General features: G+C 41.6%; 1 protein-coding gene across 2 annotated transcripts; it reads left to right on the top strand.

Moving 5' to 3' along the window:
* Positions 1–13,609: 13,609 nt before the first annotated feature.
* LOC308081672 (DNA-directed RNA polymerase II subunit RPB11-like) lies at positions 13,610–13,963 on the top strand (the record flags this gene model as incomplete). Of its 2 annotated transcripts, XM_080423260.1 has the most annotated exons (2): positions 13,610–13,672; positions 13,763–13,963. In XM_080423260.1, 2 exons carry the CDS (start codon positions 13,610–13,612, stop codon positions 13,961–13,963), a joined length of 264 nt encoding a protein of 87 aa, XP_080279386.1. The 2 variants fall into 2 exon arrangements, with proteins under 2 accessions (XP_080279386.1, XP_080279385.1); XM_080423259.1 differs by having other exon boundaries at positions 13,610–13,963.
* Between the last annotated feature and the right edge of the window lie 12,256 nt (positions 13,964–26,219).

Here is a 26,219-nt window from a genome sequence, read left to right as displayed (position 1 = left end):
CTCTGCTCTCCTTTCTGTCCGCGTTGCCAGGTTTTGAGAGAGAAATAAGCAGCCAGGTCTAAAACAAGCCCAAAAGAAGCGTCACATTGATTGATTGATTGATTGATTGATTGATTGATTAATTGATTGATTGATTGATTGATTGATTGATTGATTGATTGATTGATTGATTTATTGATTTATTGATTTATTGATTGACTGACTTTTGCAGTTTGCAAAAAAAAGCACAGGCAAGTACAGTTCAATACTATACTGCTAAGAGGATTTTAAACCCAAGAAAGCCTATGGCTTGTTTCCATTGGGGTCTGCTATTTTCAAAAAAATATTGAAAAGATATATTTTTTAAACATTTTAATAACACAAATGTTGTATGGGGGTCCCTGGGCATAACATGTTTTCAGATGGGGGGGGGGGGGGGTCTGCAGACAAATACATATTCATTTGGGGGGTCTTGACATGAAACATTTTAAAGAAACACTGGTTAAACAACATTAGGAAACAAGTCCAAATAAGCAACTACATTTTACAAACAATTGCAACCTGCAACTACCAATGGGCCATTTACAAGCAACTTTACAGGAAAAACAAGCCCAAGGTCGCTTATAATAAGCGGACATGGCAACACCGTTTCCAATGCAGAGCGACGCTCACTCCGCTACGCTTGACGAGTCCTCTCCATTGCGCAGACTCCGTTAAAGGCAGAGGAACGGAACAGCTGGGGATGCCTGGCTGGCTGGGCTTGGAAAACACACACAGGACGCAGGTTGGACCAGAGAGAGAGAGAGAGAGAGAGAGAGAGAGAGAGAGAGAGAGAGAGAGAGAGAGAGAGAGAATGAAACACACACACACACACACACACACACACACACACACACACACACACACACACACACACACACACACACACACACACACACACACACAGAGAATGAGGGAGGGAGGGATGGATGGAGAGAGAAAGAGAGAGAGAGAGATACAGACAGACAGACAGACAGACAGACAGACAGACACTGAGAGAGGGAGAGAAGGAGAGAGAGAGGGGGGGCACAGCCACAGAGAGACAGACAGACAGACAGACAGACAGACAGACAGACAGAGAGAGAGAGAGAGAGAGAGAGAGGGGGGGGAGAGAGAGACTATAGTTTGAAGCTTCTGCAGATTTGTTAACTCCACCTGTACAGGGGGTTAAGAGAAGCAATGAAGAGAGTCGGGTCCATGTGCTGTCTGTCTGTCTGTCTGTCTGTCTGTCTGTCTGTCTGTCTGTCTGTCTGTCTGTCTGTCTGTCTGTCTGTCTGTCTGTCTGTCTGTCTGTCTGTCTTCTTAAAGCTTACTAACTTTAAGAAGTGGACAGACAGAAAAGGGACTCCGTTATTTTTGTTTTCACATCGTCAGTGCACCTGCAAGAGAACTCTCTCTTCTCTTTCTGGTCCACTCCAGCTCTGATGGGGCCTCAGTCCTCTTTCTTTTCATTTCTGTAGAGCTCAGACCTGCTTTGATTTATTATGGTTAGTTTTCACCTGAAACAAGATGGCGGTTGCTGTACCTTGCTGTACTTCCAAATGTACTGTATTGGTTCAGGGTTTCAGGCTACGCACTTCAGTGCAGTTTTGTCTGCTAAAATATTGGATTAAAGAAACCACCAAAAGCTTTTTTGTACCATACTTTATAGCTACAAAACCTTTTTGTAACACTTTATTGCTACATTGTACTGTAAAATGCCAACAAACCACGAGAGTGGCAATAATAGCTGACGGAGCATATCTACAAGCAAGACTTAGAATATTTTGTTATTGTTTGATAAGATTTTGTCCACAATTCCATGCGGTATTGATGTGGTACCATAGGAGAGATAACTGGCAAATGTTGATCAAAATAACAATTCTTCTACATTCTCTAATTGTGTAGACTTCTTGTAAATTAATGCAGATGTTTAACAATAATTTAACTCTGGTTTGATTTTACGCTCTCAAGAGTTAACGATCTATAAGGGTTCATTTGGTTACCAACTCTCCATCATTTACTGTAGATGGGGACCACCTGGAAACCCCTCAAGGACCGCTGGTGGTCCCCGGACCACTGGTTGAGAACCACTGCTTTATATCATTACCCACCCCTGAGCAGTCACACTCTGTCCATCCATCTCACAGACGGGGACGCCTACCATCGGCTCATGAGGTGCAAAAGCTGGCAAGCCCCCCCCGGCCCAGATGGGACCACAGGACGGCTGCTCCAGAGCTGTGCATGTTGCCTTGGAGCTTCTCCCCTGTTCTCCATTCCATCTTCAGTGAGTCACTCCAGACTGCAACCTCCCCAACCCCGAAAAATGATCAACATAGTATGGAAATGCTCATTTTAAATATAATTGAAAACAACATTGGATAGTGCTGTCAAAGGATATGAGCTAATTTATATTTCACTTTGGCGGTGACATGTTGCTGGTCTGATCTAAGAAAAGAGATAAGATTGTTGGAATTTAATTTTACCTCATGACCCACACAAAGTACAGATACTTGTAGCACGGAGACAATAAGGAAAAAACCAAACTCAGACAGGCAGCCATTGGGTATAATGAAACAATTGATTGTATTCAGATCAGAGAGACATTAGAAGGTTACAGTATATCACAGGTGTCCGCATCATCGGTCGCGTCTCTCCGCAGTGTAACAGAGCAAGCACGAGCTTTTAACATTGTCCAGTAACATAAACATATGACATCATAGGATGTGACATCAATCGTCCAGCCGTCGGAGGTGTAATCCTGCCATTGGTGGAGAGCGATGAGGTTCCGTCGTCAGTCTGATGATGGTAGATGATGGTAGATTATGATTGTGTGACAGTTTATCTCTGGACAACAGCATCCCCATGTCTGGGTCAAACACGTTTGACATCTCTGACCTGTCACTGGTCAGTGATGATTTGGTGACACTAAGGGAGACAGCTGTAGAAGAGAAGAGAACACCCAGATACCGTGTTCCCAAAACAAGATTGCCACAGAAAAGGCCTGCTTGGATTTGACCTTGGTTGGCAGACAGAGAGACTGAGAGTACAGAGTACTTTTACCATGACAAAGTACAGGCCCAGATGGCATTATTAATAGGACATTGTTAACCAGGTTAAGGACCCTAGACACATTATGATAATTAAGATAAGAGATCAAATGAAATGACTCTATCAAGCCTACATCTTATCATGATTTGGATAGGGTCAAAGGTCAAGCTGATCAGGTCTTACCTTTTGACATTATTCAAAATCAAATCAGACAGGCAAAGATTTAAATGACTTAAGGGCAAAAATAAATGTTTAGTTGGATAACATACACATTTATACTTCTTCAAAAGGACTGTATAATTTATTTATTCAAATAGGAAGCAAAACAGGGCTATAGTTCATGAATTCCCAAGACACTCCACACGTTTCCACAAGTTTTCCCTTTGCAACTTTGCAAATAACTTTATTATAATTCAAAAAAAATCTCAGCTAATGTCACCGTCCCAAGCAAATCTTTTCAACATGTTTGGTTTAACTAAGACAGACAATTTTAGCACAGTTTAATGGCATGGCAGCAGAGAGATTGTAGGGAGGGACAACTCACCAGTCTGTAAGTTTTCATATTGAAATCTGACAAGAGACCTACGTCTCGGGTCATTGATTGTTTCTGTACACGTTCAGAAATAGAAAAGTTACCTTCCTCCTTGTGGAGCTGCAGTCCTTGTGCTTTATCAAGATACAAGTATTTAAAATGGAACGGGACACTTCTGTACTATGTAAATTTGTACATCACTTTACACTTTATTTTGGGAAAAAACTTACGTGATATCATCTTAAAACTCAAGAAATACTTCCTGATTGCTATCCAAGACATAAGTTGAAATCTGTAAGACAGAATGGAAATCAAATTTACTGTTTGGCAGAGTTTAAAACAGTTTGTAATCAAATATAAAATTAAAGTTTAGCCCTGTATGTACAATTGTATGTACAATTAGCAGGTAATGTGACCTTATAGTTGTCCAGGAATTGGATTTAATGGGGTGGTTTACATTCTCGTTCTAAAATGAAACACAAAATGAAAAAGAAACACAAAACACAGCAATTAAACATTAAATCAAATCATATTTAAATCAAATATTAATCAAACTCCCCTCTATTTGACACCCATATATCTACAATATATTGTGTGTCAGATGATTTGTTGATGAGAAAGGGGATGAAAAAAATAAAATAATAATAATTTAAAATTAAAAAGTTATAATTAAAACTTTAAAAAATGAAATATAACAATGAAAAATAAGGAATAAACATCTTTGTTCTGAAGAGTATATTGAAATGAGATAAGTACAGAAAAATCGCTTCTGAAAATTAGCAAATCTACAAGCTCATAAAAAAATCTTAAATTAAAATGATAAAATATTTTCAAAACTTTTAAAATAAATCAAAATGACTTTATAATAAACTTAATATTATAGTTAATGTTTCCCAATATTGATATGGAACAAATTGTATCTTATTGTGGGTTAATTTAACGGATCTATGTTTTAAATGGAATTCAATAGTGACTCAGTTGGTAGGATGACGTTGCCATAGAAACGTGTCTAACATACCACTAACACTTCCTGCTGAAGGAATTATGGGAAATGGAGTTTTAAGAGACCAGAGTGACTTTGTTCTAACTGACTGGAGAATGACAAAAATTTTGACTAAAATGGTTAGAACTAGCGAGACAGACACACGCATTCATTCACGCATGCCTATCACTCATACATAGATAGCAGGGAGAAAAAGATAAACAGATAAACTTTCACTCCTTCGCTCCCTCGCTCGCCCGGACACACACACACCGTAGACAGCTTGCTGACCCATAGAGAGAGAGAGAGAGAGATAGAGAGAGAAATCGTTCATTACTACACACAGACATACAAACATACCGAACATAGATATCTTCCAGCAACAAACTAATTTTGGAATGAAAAAGATTTTAACCTGATTGGTTTACTTATTATTTTAATTATATTCAAAATATTTTAAATAAATAAAAATTTATTTTTAATGCAAAAATAATTATACTGATGGTTCAAGGAATTTAGAACAGAGTTAAAATATATATATTTTAAACTTTTAAAACAAGCCTTCATAGTATAGTGTGTGAATGTATTCTTCTGTGGGCATAGCCTTGTTATGATACCAGCTCGGAACAAGAGAATGTAAACAGATAAGACATGGGAGAAGTGAGAGGCTGTATTAGATATGGGGTTTAAAACCTATTGTTAAAGCTCAATATATTAAATGGATGGATGATTTAACTACAGTGGTCAAAATAAAACAAACATATAAGACAAAACAAAAAAATGTACTGACAAGTAAGTAAGACACAAACTTCAAACGGACACACGGGCCGATGCAGAAGTTTCTGAATTAAAAGGGAGACAACCTGGCAATTGTCAATATGGGTCGGACATTCTAGTAATGTTCGGTATGCAGCTGGCTGGTAATGTTTCGTATTAAGAGGGATGGTAAGGGTGATACTGACATTGAAAACACAGATCTGTATACATGGTGTTACCTGTAGCTAGCAGGTAAATGTAGCCAGGATAGGAGAGTAACACTGAAACACTCTCCTCTTATGGGTTGATATGAGACCCGTTGTGTAACATTAACCCACATATAGCAAATAGGCAGTGTAAAAGGGTGGCTATATCAGAGGGGTTAATCTTAGGTCAAATATCAGTATAGAAGGAAAATTAGTACATTATGACAATTGTAAGGATATATTCATGCAGGCACACAGACAAACCCCCCACCTCTGATAGTCAAACATCAGTGTACGGGGTGTCTCCGGTGGTCTCATAAACATATACAGAGACAAAGACAAACTATATAATGACCCAGGTAGATAAGAGAATTTATGAGACATTCAGGAATGTTCTCCCAGGGATAAAAGGTGATAAAACATTTTTACTTGACTCACTCCCTAGCGGAGTTGTGTTAAACAGTAATTTACAAACAGGCTGATAATTATGAGACGAATGGTTCGGTAAAGACAATAAAGAAAAAGGTATACTCATCAGATCAAGGCAGGGATAAGTTACATGAAGGTCCCAATCACTGGACCATGGTACAATAAAAATAAAATTATATACTTATCAAATCTGATGTTGGTTCAGGGATCCCGACCCCGATGGCTGGACCATGTGGAATTTGAGACATGTCGAGGGTCCAGTCCAAAGGTCCAGCGATCGCGTCCAGGTCCAAAACAAAATAAATTGTGATACTGTTCAAAGTTAACCTTCATCTGAATAGAAGTGATAAGTCGTTACACCCAAGGCTGGTTCGTTTGATACGTATTAAAATATGGTCTGCCGGGGAAAGAGAGTCTGATAATAGCTCAGTTCCCCCCCCGTACACCATATGTCAAACATATCCAGCTCGATAAGGACCAATTGTTGGAATTTAATTTTACCTCATGACCCACACAAAGTACAGATACTTGTAGCACGGAGACAATAAGGAAAAAACCAAACTCAGACAGGCAGCCATTGGGTATAATGAAACAATTGATTGTATTCAGATCAGAGAGACATTAGAAGGTTACAGTATATCACAGGTGTCCGCATCATCGGTCGCGTCTCTCCGCAGTGTAACAGAGCAAGCACGAGCTTTTAACATTGTCCAGTAACATAAACATATGACATCATAGGATGTGACATCAATCGTCCAGCCGTCGGAGGTGTAATCCTGCCATTGGTGGAGAGCGATGAGGTTCCGTCGTCAGTCTGATGATGGTAGATGATGGTAGATTATGATTGTGTGACAGTTTATCTCTGGACAACAGCATCCCCATGTCTGGGTCAAACACGTTTGACATCTCTGACCTGTCACTGGTCAGTGATGATTTGGTGACACTAAGGGAGACAGCTGTAGAAGAGAAGAGAACACCCAGATACCGTGTTCCCAAAACAAGATTGCCACAGAAAAGGCCTGCTTGGATTTGACCTTGGTTGGCAGACAGAGAGACTGAGAGTACAGAGTACTTTTACCATGACAAAGTACAGGCCCAGATGGCATTATTAATAGGACATTGTTAACCAGGTTAAGGACCCTAGACACATTATGATAATTAAGATAAGAGATCAAATGAAATGACTCTATCAGATACAGTAAGACCTATATTGATCCCGCGAGGGAAATTCAGTCACCAAAGGCAGCACAGCAGCTTAAGATACAGTTACAGTGCAAGACAAGTACTGTAGATACAGCAAGGTAAAATACTTCACACTCAAAGAAACACCATCAATAATGAACAAAATATACAACACAGTGCTTGCATAATGCAGGACACAAGAAATAAAAAGAGAACGCACAGTCAGCATGCCATGTCCATACCTACAGAATAACTTTCACTGTTATTGCAGCATGAACACGATTGTTTTTGGAACAATCTTCACTGAGTTAGGTACACATTATCATGTGACAGTCATGTGACAAACAGCTTTTTGATATTCCATACCATATGGCAGTAATTGGCTTCAAAATCTATGTATATGTTGGGCCTACTGTTACAAAAACACCATATATCATGAACACAACCTCCAATCAACCCCTGATATGAATAGCCCGTTGAGAGCCTGTATAGAATGCACCACCAAAAGCACTTTCACTACTAACCATAGGGGTGCCACGAATACTGAAAGTTGTACCACAAGTGCTGTTTTTCCCTGTGGCTTCCTCAGGTCCCAACGGTTGCAACCCACAACTTGCTTTGGCGCAACCACACTTTGCGATTTCTTTATATTGTCTAGACTCTAGTTTGTATTACTTGACTGATCAACTGGTTGCTCCACTTTGGCTGTCTGCTGTAACTACTTTATTATTTTATGTCAATTTGGACAGACATGGGAGGCACTGCCATTTACATATCCGCCCTGATCTGTGTTACCGGTCCGGCCATGTCACTGGCCACTTCATTGACACAAGACATTAATGATCCTTTATCATAAACCCTCTCCCCATTGTGATTGTGCCTTTTCATGCACGCACACAATGACTAAAGAAATGTCATCCCATGCACCACACGCACGCACACACACACACACACAGGTGGGAGGTGAGGGCGTGGTGAGGGCGTGCCTGCTGGCGGAGATTTGCACTAGATGTACCTTTGTAGTTGTATTTCTGAAGCGATGCATGTTCAAGCAAGAAATGTGGCGCTTTAGTTCCTTTTCTTTTACAGATATGACAGCTTAATGAGAAAGAAAAACACCATCTGAGACTGAAAAGCAGCCAAGAACTCAACATCCAACTCACAGAATTTGTTCCACTCTCCTCCTTCTCCTCTCCTCTCCTTCTCCTCTCCTCTCCTCTCCTCTCCTCTCCTCTCCTCTCCTCTCCTCTCCTCTCCTCTCCTCTCCTCTCCTCTCCTCTCCTCTCCTCTCCTCTCCTCTCCTCTCCTCCCCAGCCAACCAGTCAGGCAGCCAGTTCACACCTCCCTCTATCCCTGCTGTTCAGTACCAAGCAGCTCATGATTTCTGGGTTGTAGCCCACTTTCTGCAGCCCACATGGTGTTTGTCTGGTCCAGGATTGTATATCATCCTGTTAGCTATCGTTACTAACAGACATTTACCTACAACGCACAGCATCGTGTGCGTGTGTGTGTGCGTGTGCGTGTGTTTGTCCACAATTTTGTGTACCTTTCTTACGTAGTGGCCAGGCGTAGGATGGCATATCTCGGTAAATTAAGGATTTTCGACGTGACGGTGAGACATTGTGTTTGAAAATCACTAAGAGTCAACTTTTACAACACTATTAATTAACAATATAAACACTATAACACTGACAATGGTTAAAGTTAAGAAGAAGCAAGCTAAACGGTCGTTTGACTGAAAGCCTGACTTGACTGGAAACTCATTATGGGATGAGTAGTTCCGTAATTGTTTTAATATGTACCCAGTTTTGTATGTTCAGGTTTCTTTTGCATTTTCAGTTTTTTTTTTTACAGTGGCAAGTTCCAAGTCCAGCCCTGGGTGAGGGAGTTGCTATATCATCCTTAGGGGTTATAGGGCAGCTGACCAATCAGTGCAGCTAAAGTTCCACCACAGGCTGAACTAGCATCAATAAGTGTTATCACTATAAGGAACTTGCCATATCAAATATGGCCATAACTCAGTCACCAAACACAGTTGCTGCAGGTGGCTTGGTAGAGTCTACACTCTGCGCTGGAGACATTTAATCCAGGGTGCTAAGGAACCAAAACAGTGGGGGAAACAATTAGTCTAGGACAGTGGTCTTCAACACTTTTCACTTAATACCAAACAACCAGAAAGCAACTCTCCTGTGTGCCACTCTGACAGGGACACGCACACCCCTGTCATGCAACACATGGAGGTCAACCACCACCACTAGGGACTACCCTCTTATACATGTCAATGGTTATCAAACTTTTTCAAGTCAATGACCCCCAAATTTACACTTATTAGCCCGCAGACCCCCATTTGAAAATACATGCCAGGGACCCCCATAAGAGAAGATTTTTACAGCTCTAGCAGTGATTCTCAACCATTTTGATTTCAAGGACCCCCAGTTTGACATGCATTAGGCCACGAAGCCCATTTAATGGCATTTCTATCGCTGGGACCCCAATTTATATCGTAAAATCTATGTTGATTTAACTCTGAGATACGGTACAAAGAGAGGGTACGAATGGAACCAAATGTACACGTTCCATTTCTCAGAGTTACAGACCCATAAGGGTCAATTTGGTTCCTAACTATCTATCATTTAGCTGGGGACCCCCTAGAACTCCCTCAAGGACCCCTGGGGCCCCAGACCTCACTTTGAGAACCAATGACCTATATGCACCTATCTCGGGCATAGGAGCCAGGAAGTCCACCTGAGACCAGCAGGACTATCCAGTGAGCCAGGCAAACATAGGGAAACACCCCCTGTCTGTCGAACATACAGCCATGCACCACATGCACGTTTTAGAACCACTAAGGGACATGGGAGAGGAGAGAAGAGCCAGTCTCCTGGGCTAATCTTGGAGTTGTTGCATAAAATTGTTGTATAAATATGAAAACTACCATCAACAGGGGGGTCCGGGATCCCCTAGGGGGTCCTCAGGGTTACTACAGGGGGGCCTCTACATTTTTGCGTGTTTGGAACTTTCTTTTTTTTAAATGAACCATTTTCAACCTTAGAATCCCTATTCTGAGGGGAACATTAGCTGAAAATAGACGATCTACAAGCTCACAACCCCGCGCATCGCAATGCGTTGTGAGCACAATAGAGCTCTTAAGAATACTTTGCCAGAATAGTATGCATAGTGTTTAAAACGTTTTCATGTTCATTACTGGTGGTCTCTGGCGCCCTCTTCTGCAAAATGCAGGGAAGCACTCCACCAAGGCAGTACAGAAAGTGGCCTTTCATTTTCCACATCATTTTACAGTGACAATTATTAAAGGACAGTAAACTAATGATGAAAATATGTACTGTACCGGTGCACGGTGGCACAGTCGGTAGTGCTGTCGCCTCACAGCTAGAAGGTCCTGGGTTCGATTCCCGCAGGGGACGCTGTGGGCGCTGGGGGCGTGTTCTCTCCTCCGCGTCATCAGTGCCCATACCCTAGGTGGGGTTGGCGAAAGGGCCTTTCTGTGTGGAGTTTGCATGTTCTCCCCGTGTCTCCTAGGGTAGGTACCCTCACAAAAACATGCAGTAATCCTGGTCACTATACTGCCTCCCCCTGGCCAGCCGGGGCGCCTGATGGAGGGGAAGGGAACTGGTTGGAATAACGTGTTCCTTCCACGCGCTACGTCCAACCAGGGAAACTCTCCCCTGTCAGGTGATAAGAAGGTCAGTTGGCTCTCATGCATTGAAGGAGGCATGAGCTCGGCCCTGGCCTCCCTAGGTTGGCAGAGGGAAGGTAGTGCCCAGGATTACATAGACAATTGGCACTGGGTGTAAAAAATAGGGTTACAAAATCGCGGGATAAAAATTTAAAGTTAAAAAAAAGAAAATATGTACTGTAACTGGCAGAACATATGCATTGCCTTTAGTCGTCTGATTTATGTAGAGAATACCAAAAGAAAACAAAATGAAATTCAGTTATAATTCTTAGATTTCTGTTGTAACAGTAATTGACATTGCTATCCGTCATGTGTTATACTGTACATACTCAAGGCCATGGGTTCACAAAAAAAATAAAACTACTTCTTAAAAAAGAAGTAGTGAAAATAGCAGATTGTGAGCTTGTAGATCTGCTATTTTCAATAGTTTGGGTCCCAGGCAAACGTCTGATTTCTCTTTTGAGTCTTGAGCTAAAAATTTTGGGAACCATTGCGTTAGACCATTATGTATTTCAAGTAAAATGGGTACGTATATAGAGTGATTATGAGCAATTGTGATAGTTTACCCTGCGCCTGTTTAAATATTCAGATGTGCATGCATTCTCTTGCATGTGTAGCCAGTCAGAGTTGAGCCTCAGGGGCCACCATAAGACAGCTGCACTGGCACTTCCTCATTGCTAATCAGGTTGAGTATTTAAAGGCCCTGCAGTCCACCAAACATAGTCTGCTTGGTGGTTGAGGGCTGCAGGACTTGCGACCGGGGTCTCATTTGTTTGTGTTTTATTGTGCCTTGCCTGGGTGAGTAACACGTTGCATGTATGTTTTTAATGTGTTGTACTGAATGTTTTAAAGCAGCATTTTAATCATTTGTTTTGTTACCGCCCAGGTTGAGGTGCTCTAGTCCGGACGTGACTGTTATATTGATGAGAGCCAGGGGGATAATGGGAAGGAACAATGACATTTAAGGTATCACTGTTAATATAAATGTTTATTTGATGTTTGTATACTAAACGTTGTTTGCACTCCCTGTAGATCTCATCACTGCTGTTTTGTTTAGCCTGAGTTTTATCATCTGTTTTTATTGTTTATTGAGCTATTGCTTGTGTACTTTTTATTATTTGGCTGTATTGCACTGCATTGCTATTTTAATTAGACATTTAATAAATGCAGTGAAACCTGAAATATGGTCTGTGCTAAAAGTTAATAAAATCTTGTGTTTGGGGAAAACCAAAGCTCTAAGCTTGTCTCATTAACGAACCTTGCATTGTTTGGGAGCCCGATTTTAAAGGGTCTTACATCATTTCATTTCCTTGGTTAACCATCACCAAGGTGGCGTAGTCTTACAGTTGAACAATTAAGTAAATTCCTTGCTCGACACCAGGTTACACATGCATTCTCTATACTTGACCTTACTAAAGTCAAACTATAAGGCATAACTGTTGATGGACCATTATGAAGGCTTATAGCAACTCTTAGAGGAATGTGTTATGGTGGCATCTATTATGCATTATAAGCTTCATTGAAAGTGTTACCCGATTTGATAAATAGCTGCAAAATGAATCACTCGACCTTTACTGTCTCATAACAGGTTTACAGGTTATGTGACAGTAAAGTGGATATCGTACAAGCTCCCAAGTTTCAAGAAGGGAGAAAAGAGGGCCTCATGGATATTCAACAGGGGGTCCTCAGCGTCACTGCAGGGGGGCCACCAAATTGTGAAGTTTACACATTACAATTGTGTATATACAGTATTCTATGCTTTTATATTCAGTTGCACAACACTGTGCACAACGAAGTGTCAGGTGTGAGTGGCTGAGATGTGAGGGCCTGAGGGGGATGGATGACGGAAGGCTGCTAAATAATCCAGCAGCTCCATGGATAGCTCCACACGTACACAGCTGTCTCTTGTTGAACTCATCAGTATTAGCACAGAGTGGCAGCTGGAGAGGGAAGACATGGTCGGGAGACTCCTCACCTTGATACAGTCAGTGTTTTGTTCAGTTCGGTCAGCTGGATAGTGGCCCGGCCTAGATGGCAAGGGTGTCGTGCGCTGGTCCATAGGGTTAGAAGGAGAGAACTCCTAACGCTATGGGCCAGAGCTAGTTTGAGGTCTACAGTATAGTGTTTACATTTAACCTCAAGTTTGGTACTTTATCAGGCTTTTCTAGCAGACAAATTATGGATAGATTTAGTAATGGAGCACAGATGGTGAGACAACTTGTCAACCTGGTACTGATTTTGAGTTCTGCACTAAACATTTGTGTCTGATACCAAAGTTACCACAAAGTATTCACACTTTTTATTGAGGCCTATTTACTAAGTTTATTTGGAAGTAAACCTCATGTCTAATAGTTACTTTAAAGATTTTAAAAAGTAGCATAAGCAAGCTCAAAAGCGTCGCTTGGCGCCACACTTCGAGCTTGTAGATGATGCTTTTGTGTGACGCTGTAGTATGATCAAGTAGGGCGTTAATTTACGAGAAAACAAAAGGTTAAAATATGGAGATAAGAGGTTTCTGCCCGACAGCAACGACATATAGGCATCACCATGTAAGGACTTTCCACGGTGATCGGTATATTCAAGCGTGTGACGACAATGTCACTGATGATGACATAGCAACCGAAGGGTATATAAGTAATGATGATTCCCGCCTCAGCTTCTTTAGCAGCTGCCGGTTATACCAAACCTGAATAAATTAAAGGATATACTTTAGTTTTGTGGTTATCTCTAGCAATAGAGAAGGGTTTTGTAATTAAAGGTAAAGGTTTTATAACAAAATGAACGCGCCACCCGCCTTCGAGTCCTTCCTTCTGAGTCCAGGGGAGAAGAAGGTCTCCATCGTGAATGACACCAAGGTGCCCAACGCCTGCCTGTTCACGCTGAACAAAGAGGACCACACGCTGGGGAACCTCCTCAACTCGCAGCTGCAGAAGGACCCCAAGGTTGTGTTTGCGGGGTACATGATCCCTCACCCCCTGGAGCACAAGGTGGTCCTCAGAGTCCAGACCACCCCGGACTACAACCCGCGGGAGGCGTTCACCAACGCCATCACGGCTCTGACCTCGGAGCTGTCGCTGCTGGAAGAGCGCTTCCGAGTCGCCGTCAAAGACAAACAGGAAGGCATCGAATAAACCACCCGTTCTCAAACTTTTTATTTTATTGTTATTATTCCAGGTACCCCATAACGCTTGACGATGTACAAATGGAACCTAATGGAACCAGAGAGGTCCAGTTCTTTCTGTAAGGGTCTGTTTTGAACCCCCTAAAGCAGCGCTTCTCAAAGTGGAGTCTGGGGACCCCAAGGGGTCCTTGGGGGAGTTCCAGGGGGTCCCCAGCAAAAGTAGTTAGTATAGCATAGCATCACAATCATTTTTATCCACAAGCTTGTACATCTGCTATTTTCTAACACATTTGGAAAAAATCTCGTAAGAAATATTTGGACACATTTTAACACAAATCTTCTCTTCTGGGGGTCCCTGGGACAAAAAACAATTCAGATGGGTGGTCCGCGGCCAAATACAATTTGGGGGTCCTTGAGAACCACGGCCCTAAAGGAAGCCTGAGTGCCCCTGGACCCCACTTTGAGAACCACTGGAATTCAAGGAACCCCAGTTTGATATGCATTAAGCTACGGACCCCCCATTTGATGCCTATGTTTAAGTCTCCGGGACCGCAAACTACACTGTAAAATCCTCAGTGTTTATCGAACACTGAGAGCGTTCAAATTGATCCATTTGTACAGACCTGTAAGGTCTTTTTTTTGGACGCCTGGTGCTCCACAGAACCGACATTGACAAACAGTGGAACAAGCAGCCTCAACACAGAACTCAATAATTCCCTTCATGATGTTGCCATGATGACAGAGACAACCCGACCATATAGGCTACTGTGGAGCCAATAGAGTACCGAAGTCCTGACGTCACTCGTTCATCCCCTGGGTCGCGGACGTAATTTCTCTATGGAGAATAACATTGGGTCATCTTAGTTAGAACCGTCTCATATAAGAATCCAAAAATAAACAAACTGTCCCGGCGATATTGTCAGGGAGGTGGCTCTATCGTTTACGATAGTCAGTCACTCATATTTGATACAGTCTATTTCTGGCGAAAATTTAACTAAATATCATGCATTAATGCATTGGCATTTAAAGACAAACTAATGATAATAATTGATAATAATTACCATTATCATAGTACTTGGAGGTCAGTAGGCCTACTACGACATCATATTGATGACATCAGACACAAAGACAGACGGATACAAAGATATTTTTGTGGCACCACACTTGTTCCTTGGCGATACACATGGCAAGTTTGAAGTCAATCGGTTGGACGGCTCTCAAGACACGTGAAGGACACGCTCACAAATTATTTTGTGCCTTTATAGATAATAGATAGATTAAACTTTAATCTATCTTTAATCTAACTTTTAATCAACTTTAATCATTAAAGTATGTCTAAAAATAAGACAGGGCTTATAGTCCATGAGCCAGAGCCCCAAAATTGAGCAATGATTATCGAAAGAGTGGGCAAAACCATACCTATATTAAATTGTTCATAGGGTCAATACGAGTAAATAAATATATGATAACCTTTCCACAGGAGCAGCTTTTTCATGGTTATCACACATTTTGTTATTTTCCCCATACGTATGACAAGTGAAAATGTGAAAACATTTAAAAAAGAGTTATAATAATGAAACTTCCCCAGTTGATTACTTACATGAAGACAATGATTTATCGTATTACAAGTTTTCTGAAATTGTATATTTAGATATGCAAATTAGGCATTTAGTCCATGAGCCAGAGCCCCAAAATTGAGCCAGATATTGAATATTCCCTTGTTAAAAACCTTTGACTCCAACATCTTGACAAAATGAAATAAGAATGTTGACTCTGGCTTTGTCCAATGTTCCAAAGTTGATTCTGGAAAGTTATGCAAATTCAGGCATATTTTCCTAATGCCTAATTTGCATATTTAAATATACAATTTCAGAAAACTTGTAATACGATACATCATTGTCTTCATGTAAGTAATCAACTCAGGAAGTTTCATTATGATAACTCTTTTTTAAATTTAGTAATTTTTTCACCTGTCATGTACGTATGGGGAAAATAACAAAATGTGTGATAACCATGAAAAAGCTGCTCCTGTGGAGAGGTTATCATATATTTATATACTCGTATTGACCCTATGAACAATTTAATATAGGTATGGTTTTGCCCACTCTTTCGATAATGAAATCTTGTCTGGCTCATGGACTATTAGGAGCGGACTTCATGTGGCTAGTCTATGACGTCCGTCATCTATCTATGACATAAACTATGATGTATACTGTATGTCTCTATACTGCATGTCTCCATATTTGGGAAAGGTTTCAGCCTGATTTGACTGCCTTTGACTTCCATTATAAAATTATTATTAAAGTGAAATAATATAAATATATAAAACTTACTTCCTTGGTGGGGGCATCCGTAGATAAATATGCACAACAGAGGAAGTGTTACACCAGGAAGGTGCTGCTTCCCTCCACCCTGCAGTTCTTGTGGTAGCCTACAGAAGGCAGCATACACAAGCACATGGGCTTCTACTGCTACAACAACAACAACAACAACAACAACAGCACAGCAGAAGCCATGGACCATACAATTAGTTTTCATCTGATGACAAAATGCCTCTCTCGGAAATGTTGATAAGGTCCTAGCTGTTCAACAGGTAAATCCTTATAGCCAATCAGCTTTATTGGTTTAGTATATAGGATACGATTACAAATTACAAATTTTAAATTACAAAATTAGCTTGAGGCTGCAAACAGCCATACGTCTCCCCTTTTCAACCTTGAATCGATACTACACCCGTCAATAGGACCACAACAAAGTACCATACATTTTGGACTGCTTTTGTCTTATTAGGATTAGTTGTTATTTGTCTCATAGTTTTTTCTTGTACCAAGTATACTTTTGGTTCAAAGGACATGTTTAAAAGTGGTCAAGGTAACCGAATCCCAAATACACGATACCATTGTTTTACAATATAACCAGCAGAAACACGAAATGAAATGGATAAAATCCATTGTTGTGACAGAATACAACTCAGACATCTCTTTAAGTCGCCAAGCAGCAATATACACCTCTCCTGTTCCTGTTGGTTTCTTAGATTGTAGATTGGCTACTTTCGCTTAGTTTAGTTACTTTCACACTGGATTGTAGATTGGCTATTTTCGTCAATAGGCGCATGCATACAGTGGAAATGGCTTTCGATACAATAACATGCCGCTGAGCAGCAAGTTGAGGTCAAGGATCAAGGCAGGCCTCAAACAGGCCTCAGAGGGACTGAGGAGGAAGTAGTTGTTACGAAGGAGGAGAAGAGATAATCGCAGCCTACACATCTGACACCAGAGGTAGCCAGAGAGGAGAAGCTGGACTAAAAAAGATTCAACGGAGTGTTTTTATGTAAGTTAACGCCCTACTACAGTGTCACACAAAGGCATCAAAAGTAGCAGAAATAAACAATCTGGTACATTTGCTATTTTTGAATTTGAATCCTGAGAAGAAACGGTTTTGGACATATGAGGTTTCCGCCCGACAGAGACGTCATGGTCTGTGCACTAAATGGCTGAGCCCCCCAGGCAGATCCGTACCACCTGTTCATCATGATGATATCCATAATACAGAGCCAGACACTCAGTCGGGGCGAATGAAAACGACTTTGAAGCGAATGCCGCTATTAGTGCTCCGATGAATGCATATTTAGCCTTCGAGCTGACCCGTCTGTTTGAACCACAGCTCTTTGTAAGAGTGTGGCATGTTTTAAGGCATCTTTGGTTTTTGTCAGCGAAGGGCCAGCTGTCCCCCGTCTGCTCGCTGACGGGATGGGTCTGTCCTCGCTCCGTGCCTGCCAGCAGGTGCCGTCGAACGTCCAGCGAGGTGTCTGTGTAACATGTCTGTTTGTGTGTGTTCGCCGGCTGGTTGTTGACGGGTGAAGTCAATCACAGGAAGGAAATGAACGCTCAAGCAGGAGATCCTGAGATGCGTTACAGTATATGTCAGGTGTATTCCACTAGATTAGGCAGGGGGCCACAATTGTAAAATTACTTTTTTACAATTGTGCAACAAAAATGAACAAAGTGTTCATGGTTAACCGTTTGACCGTTTGTGTTGTGCTATAGGTCCGGTTATAGGACACAACAATGGACATAATATGTCCAATATGGTAACTTCTTAGGGTTTGCTTCATACTGCATTCATGCATTTTGATGTTTGAGGATCATTTCTGTGTCAGTCCTTTATAGTGCGCAGGCTTAGATTCTGATATTAAGAAAAGAGAAAGTGTATATTCTAGTGTGTTCTGTGCACAGGTCCCTGAAGAGGAGGCAGGCTGGCCTGGTGAAGTGTTTACATGTTCGTATGAATGACAGGTTTTTGCATTTTGTTTATGTTTTGAGCACCCGACTGATATAGAGCACAAGCTCTTATGATGTGTTTGAAGTGGATGAAGATGGAGAAGATGGAAGATGGACAAAATCCACTTAAAACAAAAACATACAGTATGTGCTATACTAGGATGCATAAGGAGAATTAGAGTATGGTGTAATGGACATCCTCCACTCAAAACTCTGAAGTAGTTACAAATGGATGGTTTGTGATGGATGAACTGCCCTCATCTGTTGTGCTCTTTTATGTTGATGTGCCACTGAAGTGTAGCGATGTAGCTCCTACATGTTGAAAAACAAAATGTGCTGAAAGCTACATTGTTCTGAAATCGTGAGAAGTAGAGTAGTAGATGTAGACTACATTTCTGGTTGTTTGTACTATGAAAAGGTCTTTATACAAAAGTATAAAGACTTTTGATACTTAAATACATTTTAACACCAGATACTTTTCTTAACTACATATGATGTGAAGTACTTTAACACTTTGACCCAAGTTAATCACCAAAGATTACATTTACCCACATTTGGGTTGTCGCAGTGTCTTGACTGCCAATGCAGTACCGGTGGTGTAAATGTGGGACCCTGAGTGAGTCATTAACATTCCTCCATTCTAAACAGTAGCTACATTTCATTCTTATCGGCTAATGGTCGATTATCCATTAATGAGCTTCGGGTAACGGTTATGAAAAACATTCAAAATGGTCATCCTGCACAACCAACCATCTAATGATATTTTTTTACATAATATGTTTTTACATTTGGAATATGGAATGTCTTCCAGCAGGGGCCACAAGAAAGCACAGCTGGGGCCGGATTTGGCCTGCGGGCCGCCAGTTGAATATCACTGCAGAATGTTGTCTTCTTTTAGAAACATTACGTGACTGGTTGTCCTATGTTGACGCACACGCATACTAAGAACTAAGAACAGCTCACCTGTCAGTGCCAATGCACACGACTGTGCAAAAGAACCCAGGATGAAGACAGACGTGATTTTCATAACAGATCACCATCTTTCCTGAAGGCAAATGCCATCCTCCTACTTTCCCAGGAAGTACGGTATGTCTCTTGTGTATTGCATTTGAAATCGGATCAAACCTTGTTCGTAGCATCTATATATAAAAAAAGAAAACTAATTAAAAACTAATTTGCTGGTGTTCGTTTACGTCTGTGTGAATATCCTGTCCTCCCTAAGCAGCAGGTAGAGCAGAATATTAAATTACTGTCGATGTGGGTCATCATCCATTTTTACCTGGGTGTCTCTCTCTCCCCCCCCCCCCCCCCCCTCTCTCTCTCTCTCTCTCTCTCTCTCTCTCTCTCTCTCTCTCAGGGCACTGGCAGGAGCATATCACGGACAGAAACCTCTTATCTCCATATTCATTTAGTGTTTCAAAAGCTCGAAACGCGGCGCGAAGCGCCACGTTTTGAGCTTGTGGATCTGCTACTTTTGCTGTTTTTGAATTTGAATCCTGAAAAATTAAAATGTGAGGTTTCCACCTGACAGAGACGATATCACTAACATGCATTCACTTTGGTGTGGGAGGAAACCAGGGTACCCAGGGGAAACCCTCATGAACAAGGGGAGCCCATGCAAACTCCACACCAAATGATGAAATAATGAAGCGAATATGTAAGCAATCAGTCCATGTGCGCCACTGTCATTGCAGAGTTGATTCATACAGACATTTGAGGAAATTTGTTCTCCTCAAAATATGATATCATTGCCCAAAATATGAACGCTGCAATGTATCCGCCAGACTGAGTTCTTCCTGTGTGTGACGGCCCACAGAGACTCATTTTTACTTAAACTCTCTCCTGTTTCCCCTTTATTTGTTATGGTCCCCGAGCCAGGCCATAACGTGTAATTCACAGACGCAGAACATGTACGTCAATCACTGATGACTAATGTTGCGTTAGACTGTATCTCCGTATACAGCTAAAAAGCTGGATCATGGTTGTGGTCACACTGGGGTTGAGAAATGTGAATTTACGGTACAATTTGCTTGCTTGTTTATAAGCAGTGACTGTAATGTTGAAGTATTTTTGAGAGGTATGAATAGAGAACCATTGACCCCTCTCAAATCTAGACTCAGTCACCTTTCCGCTACAAAGGAGTGGGATGTATTTTTCAAAATGATGGCATTCAGGGAAAACGTTTTTTGTCGACAGATTGTCGAAAAGCACTTAGATGAAAACAGAGAGCGTGTGTGATTGTTGTTTCTGGATGAGATGCAGAGGATTTTGTCTAGGGCTGTCACTGTCACAGCTACTGTATAGTGTTCGCACGCACGCACGCACGCACGCACGCACGCACGCACGCACGCACGCACGCACGCACGCACGCACGCACGCACGCACGCACGCACGCACGCACGCACGCACGCACGCACGCACGCACGCACGCACGCACGCACACAAATACAGTGGACACACACTGAATTAGAAGAAACCCGCTTCTTTGCAGACCAGATGGTCTAGCTTGCATCCCTGCCGAGTTGTTGCTCCTCTATTATTTTGCTCACATGAGAGATAACACGTACACACACACACACGCACGCACGCACGCACGCACGCGCGCACGCACACACACACACACACACACACACACACACACACACACACACACACACACACACACACACACACACACACACACACACACACACACACACACACACACACACACACACACACACACACACACACACACACACACACGTTTGACCATGTCCATCTTTCAAAGGTTACACCTAGGGTGTCCATTTTTACATAGATAGATAGATATAGATAGATAGATACAGACAGACATACATAGTACATACTACATACAGTACATGCAGTACAAATACCAATAGGTAACTTCTTAGATCTGTGTGTACACACACACACACACACACACACACACACACACACACACACACACACACACACACACACACACACACACACACACACACACACACACACACACACACACACACACACACACACACTCCCTTCTCTCCCCTTCCCCTCTCTGACATACTTCAACGTGATGGCTGTCTTTGATGCATTAATTAGAGAGAGCACTAACGAGCAAATAACGAGTTTGACACTTTTATGGCTAAATCAACTCAGTGCACAACCCCTTTGAAGTTCAAAGGGATCAATTAAGAGCCCCCCCCCCCCCAGCCAGAGGGATGTGTCTTTCTGCAAGGAAACACACCAGCACAATAATATAGTGGCTGATAGAGGGAAATAAGCGCTAAGATATTTATATACGTATATATGAAAATAGCCTAAAGGTTGCCTAGTTTCCCTTAAACAACAAAAATCTTGCCTTATGGGGGTCCCTGGGACCACATATTTTCAGATGGGGTCCGCGGCCAGATACATTTCAATTTGGGGGGACCTTGACATGACAGTGTTTGAGAACCACTGGGCTACAGTAACCAAAGATGTACTGCCCTGCCAAGCTGTTGAGGTGGTGTCCAGCAAATGACGTGGGCTGCAGAGATAATTGGCAGACTTTCTGGGGGAAACCTGTTCTGATTAGGAGACGGCATACACCCTCAGTTGGATGGTGCAGCTCTCTCACATCTAGAAATATGGACCGGTTTATCAGACACTTGAACCTTAGCATCCCTATTCTGGGGGACAAACATTCTGGAAAAAAATGTGTGTGCTTCTAGATAAGCTTGTAGATTGGCTATTTTTGGCAAATAAATTTGGTGTAGAGGGGGAAAAGAATGGACCAAGTTCATAGCTATCACAGCCCCTATGTTGTGAATAAAGCGAGGTTCCACCGTGCCTCAAGCCTAAATCAGGCTGGTCCGGTGCATCTCAGGAGCAGACACATGCATGTAGCTGAATAAAGATGGCACTGGAGCAACTTGGATGATTGGAGCCTTTTTCTTTAATAGAACAGCCTGGGGTGCAAAGCAAGAAGGACAACGTTTTGATGTCTATTACTGTACATCTTCTTCAGGTCATGGTGCCTTCTTTATTCGGCCCCCATGTTGTGTTGTGTGTATTCTGTCTTTGTGTCTTCCACACAGCCTGCGGGTTGGGGAAATTGGGGTGCTAATCACGTAATCAGGAGCATTGGAAGCACCTGACCATTGTTCCCAGTGCGCCCTATAAATCACAGCCTCTCATCTCTCCCTCTTCTTGATGCCTGTAGCATTTGGGTTTCTTTAGTTTAGTGTTTGGTTTAGTTTGGCACCATTCAACATTTCAACAATCGCATTCTACTTTTACCACACAGCCATACATTGCTGACACTGATTGATTGATGATTCCACTGATTAACACACCTCATTATTCTATGATGTATATTTGAGTCTGTTGTTTGTCTCCCCCGGAGAAACGGATCTCATTGCAATGCATTGTGAGCTTGTAGATTGACTATTTCCATAGAATAGATTTGGTCTAGAGGGGCCCGGGGGGGGGGGGGAAGGGACCTGAATACAGACCCCCTGGGGGACCCCAGTAAACAAAGTACAGTTTATGGTTAAATCAAATTTATCGAAAGTATACATGGATACAGAAGTTAGGCCTACATGAATAGCACAATTAAAATGTGGACTCCTAAACATTAGATCTCAAGCCATCTAAAGATGTTTTAGTTAACAATCTAACATCAAACTGTCATTTCAATCTATTTTGTCTTGCTGAAGCACGGCTGTGTTGAGAAGAATAATATCGTCTCTGTCTGGTGGAAACCTCATATGTCCAAAACTGTTACTTTTCAGAATTCAAATAAAAAAATGGCAAAAGCAGCAGATCGACAAGCTCAGAAAGTGAACGACGAGCTTGTGAATCTGCAACTTTTGATGCTTTTGTGTGAGGCCGCAGGATGATCAAGTAGGGCGTTCATTTACGAAGAAACACAGAGTTAAAATATGGAGATATGGGGTTTCTGCCCGACAGCAACGATATATTAGCCTAAATTAATTCACAAATTTACATGCTGAAATGTAACCATGGAATGAAGACCCCATCATTCTCCCTCTCTCCTCATTATCTGTCTCACCACCCCCCCCCCCCCCTCTCTCTCTCTCTCTCTCTCTCTCTCTCGCTGTCATTTGACAGGTTAGCAATTAGCAACAGAGGAGCTAAGTCTTCTCTCCCATAATTGGATAAACGGATTGGAAAATAATTGTCACTGAGAGAAACAGAAAATCGATCACTATCGCATTTATGTAGCCTCAAGGTTCATTATACTTTGTTGAAAGGGTTACGTGAAGGGCTAACTAAAATAATGCATTTTCAACCAAAACATATTTTGATATTGTAGTGCGGTGGTTCTCAAAATGGGTATACCAGGGGGTCCCCAGCAAAATGAGTTAGTATAGAATCATAATCATTTTAAACACTTTATCCATTTCCGAGATCTGCTATTCAAAAATAGCAGATCTACAAGCTCATAGCGCGTGACTACATCTGCCATTTTAGAAAAATCATAAATTATATGCATATAGTATATATTTTTTGAAAGCAAACATTTTTCACTCAAATCTTTGCTTCTGGTGGTCCCTGGCACAACACATTTTTGAGATGGGGGTCCGCAGCCAAATCCATATCATTTTGGGGGTCCTTGACAAAAAAAAACAAAAAAACTTTGAGAACCACTTTTGTAGTGGATATTATAGCTTATCACTTTGGTCTGTTCACTCGCAGTGAGTCATGGTGTCCCTGCTGTAGCTATAGAGATGTGGACTAATCATTGTAAAACAGGCCAAGGGGAAGGACTTGCAACAACAGGATCAATTTCACCTCAGCTGCATAGGGTCTCCATGTTCAATATTTGTGCATATAGCCGGTGGACTGTTCAACAGTAACAGCAGAAGTTCATGCGCCTTGGGAATGGAGGTTGTTTAAGTCCTCTCAGCAGCAATGTGTTGTGAAAAGCAATGCTTATTAACCACTTAAATCCCATACATTGTTGAGCGGAGTCCCTCAGGGCTCTATACTAGTGTCTTTGTTGTCTGTTTTCGCTCTACATTAAATATCTTCTCTGAAAATAGCCGATCTACAAGCTCAGAGCTTGTCGATCAGCTATTTTCTGTGAACGTGTTTTTCTTTACTTTTTTCAGAATACGGATGCTGTGGTTTTAGTGGTTAAAGAAATATCGGGTGAAGCATTGGTATGTAAATGTACCCAAAACAGAATCAACAAGCTGAAGTCTAACAATGATACACAAGTAGCAGAGTGATTTGTTTATTTATTCACAGACAGATTCAGAAATATTAGTTTTGTATCGTAATGTTTGTGAACACATCATGGCATGTAGGAAATGTAACCATTTCAGGCCCACGATTTGTGTGCTTTTATGAAAGTCTATTGGTCACTGTGAGGGGAACTTTGACAGTATTTAATGTGAATCCCATCGTTTTGTTGTGAGAAGGACACTTCCAAATGCGTTCGTTGTGAATGATTAGAATACGGAGATAGGAGGTTTCTGCCCGACAGCGATGATATTACGTTAGCCTACAGCCTCTTTTCCACAGCTGTTCTGAGGACTAATGAGTCCCCTCAGGCTGCTCCATGACGGAGTCATGCAAACCTGGAATCAGGAGTAGGAAGTCCTATGAAAACAACATTAACGTCACTATAGTTTTAGACGTGGGATGACAGCAAGTTACTTAATTATGACATAAGGACTACACACATTGACAGTCAACTGTACATAAAACTGAAAGGTTACATAATTATGCATGTACGATGACATATACTCAGCTATATCTGAAAGACCATGCCAACTGGTTTTCTTCTTCTTTTTTTAAACCTGTGTTTTCAGAATGACAAAATAAGTCACAGACCTGTGCATGCATGCGTGTGTGCAACCCATATACAATATTTTGCACAACAGTTTGGTAAGAACAAGAACCCCAAAGCTATAAACCTAGAAAAGCCTTTAATCAACCATCATGTGACGTTAGCCGGCATCACTGATGCGAGAGAATCTGTGCTGACAGTATAGGTATCTGCAGGACATTGTAGGAAACCAGAATTGACAGTTTACTAGCCCTCAGCAGATGGTGAGAGGCTAATTCAGCAAAAACACCCTTAATAATCATCATGAACGACATTACAAGTACAATTTTGGCTTAGCGGAAGGATTTGACTATCCCAAGGCACTGCAACCTTGGGATAGTGAATTTGATGTGGAGTTTTATGCATGTGATCAACCTTGGTTCAAGCCCAGTCAGCCCTTTACTATATCGTCTCTGTCGGGTGGAAACCTCATACGGGTATGTCCAAAACTTTTCAGGATTCAATTTAAAAAATAACAAAAGTAGGAGATCGCCAAGCTGTGTGACGCTGTAGTATGATCAAATAGGGCATTGACTTATGAAAAAACTAAAAGTTAGAATATGGAGATACAAGGTTTTCTGCCCGACAACAGCGATAACGACCATATATATTTTACTGTCCCTACTGTGGCTGAATGCTTACTGAGCCATTCCTCACAGCAGAATAATGTGGCTTTGATTTGCAGCTAGATTCGCAGCTGTGTCCCCCGGTCAGACCCCCTGGCTATAAATCGGAAAATAGCCAGCATTCTCAGCAAGAAATTCTATGAATGGATTATGTTCCCTCATGTGTTCATGGTTATGGTTTCACAAAAAGAAAGTTTTGGTTGTATTTGCTCAGGTTTTGACACATTACTCTACATTTCTTTGTATTTAGTAGCAAATCTCCTGCCTCAGTTTTAGTACCGTAAATTTATTTTTACTGTAAATTTTCTTTCTTAGCTAAGATAATAGAAATAATAAATACATGATAATACTTCCTTTTCAAAGTGCAAGCAGCTGACCATTTCTGATGATCAAACAGCAAGCGGAGCTGAGTCAAACCAGCATGATTTTTATCAGGCTTATTATTCAATTACCTCTGCTTTCTGCCAGGGGACTGTACAGTACAGTACGTACAGCTTTTGATATGACGAGGACTGTTCGGTGTCCGTCCTGACA

This window comes from Gymnoscopelus braueri, assembly GCF_963280865.1.
Source record: "Gymnoscopelus braueri genome assembly, chromosome: 3".
Lineage (NCBI taxonomy): Eukaryota > Metazoa > Chordata > Actinopteri > Myctophiformes > Myctophidae > Gymnoscopelus > Gymnoscopelus braueri.
This window is presented reverse-complemented; position numbering and strand designations above follow the sequence as displayed.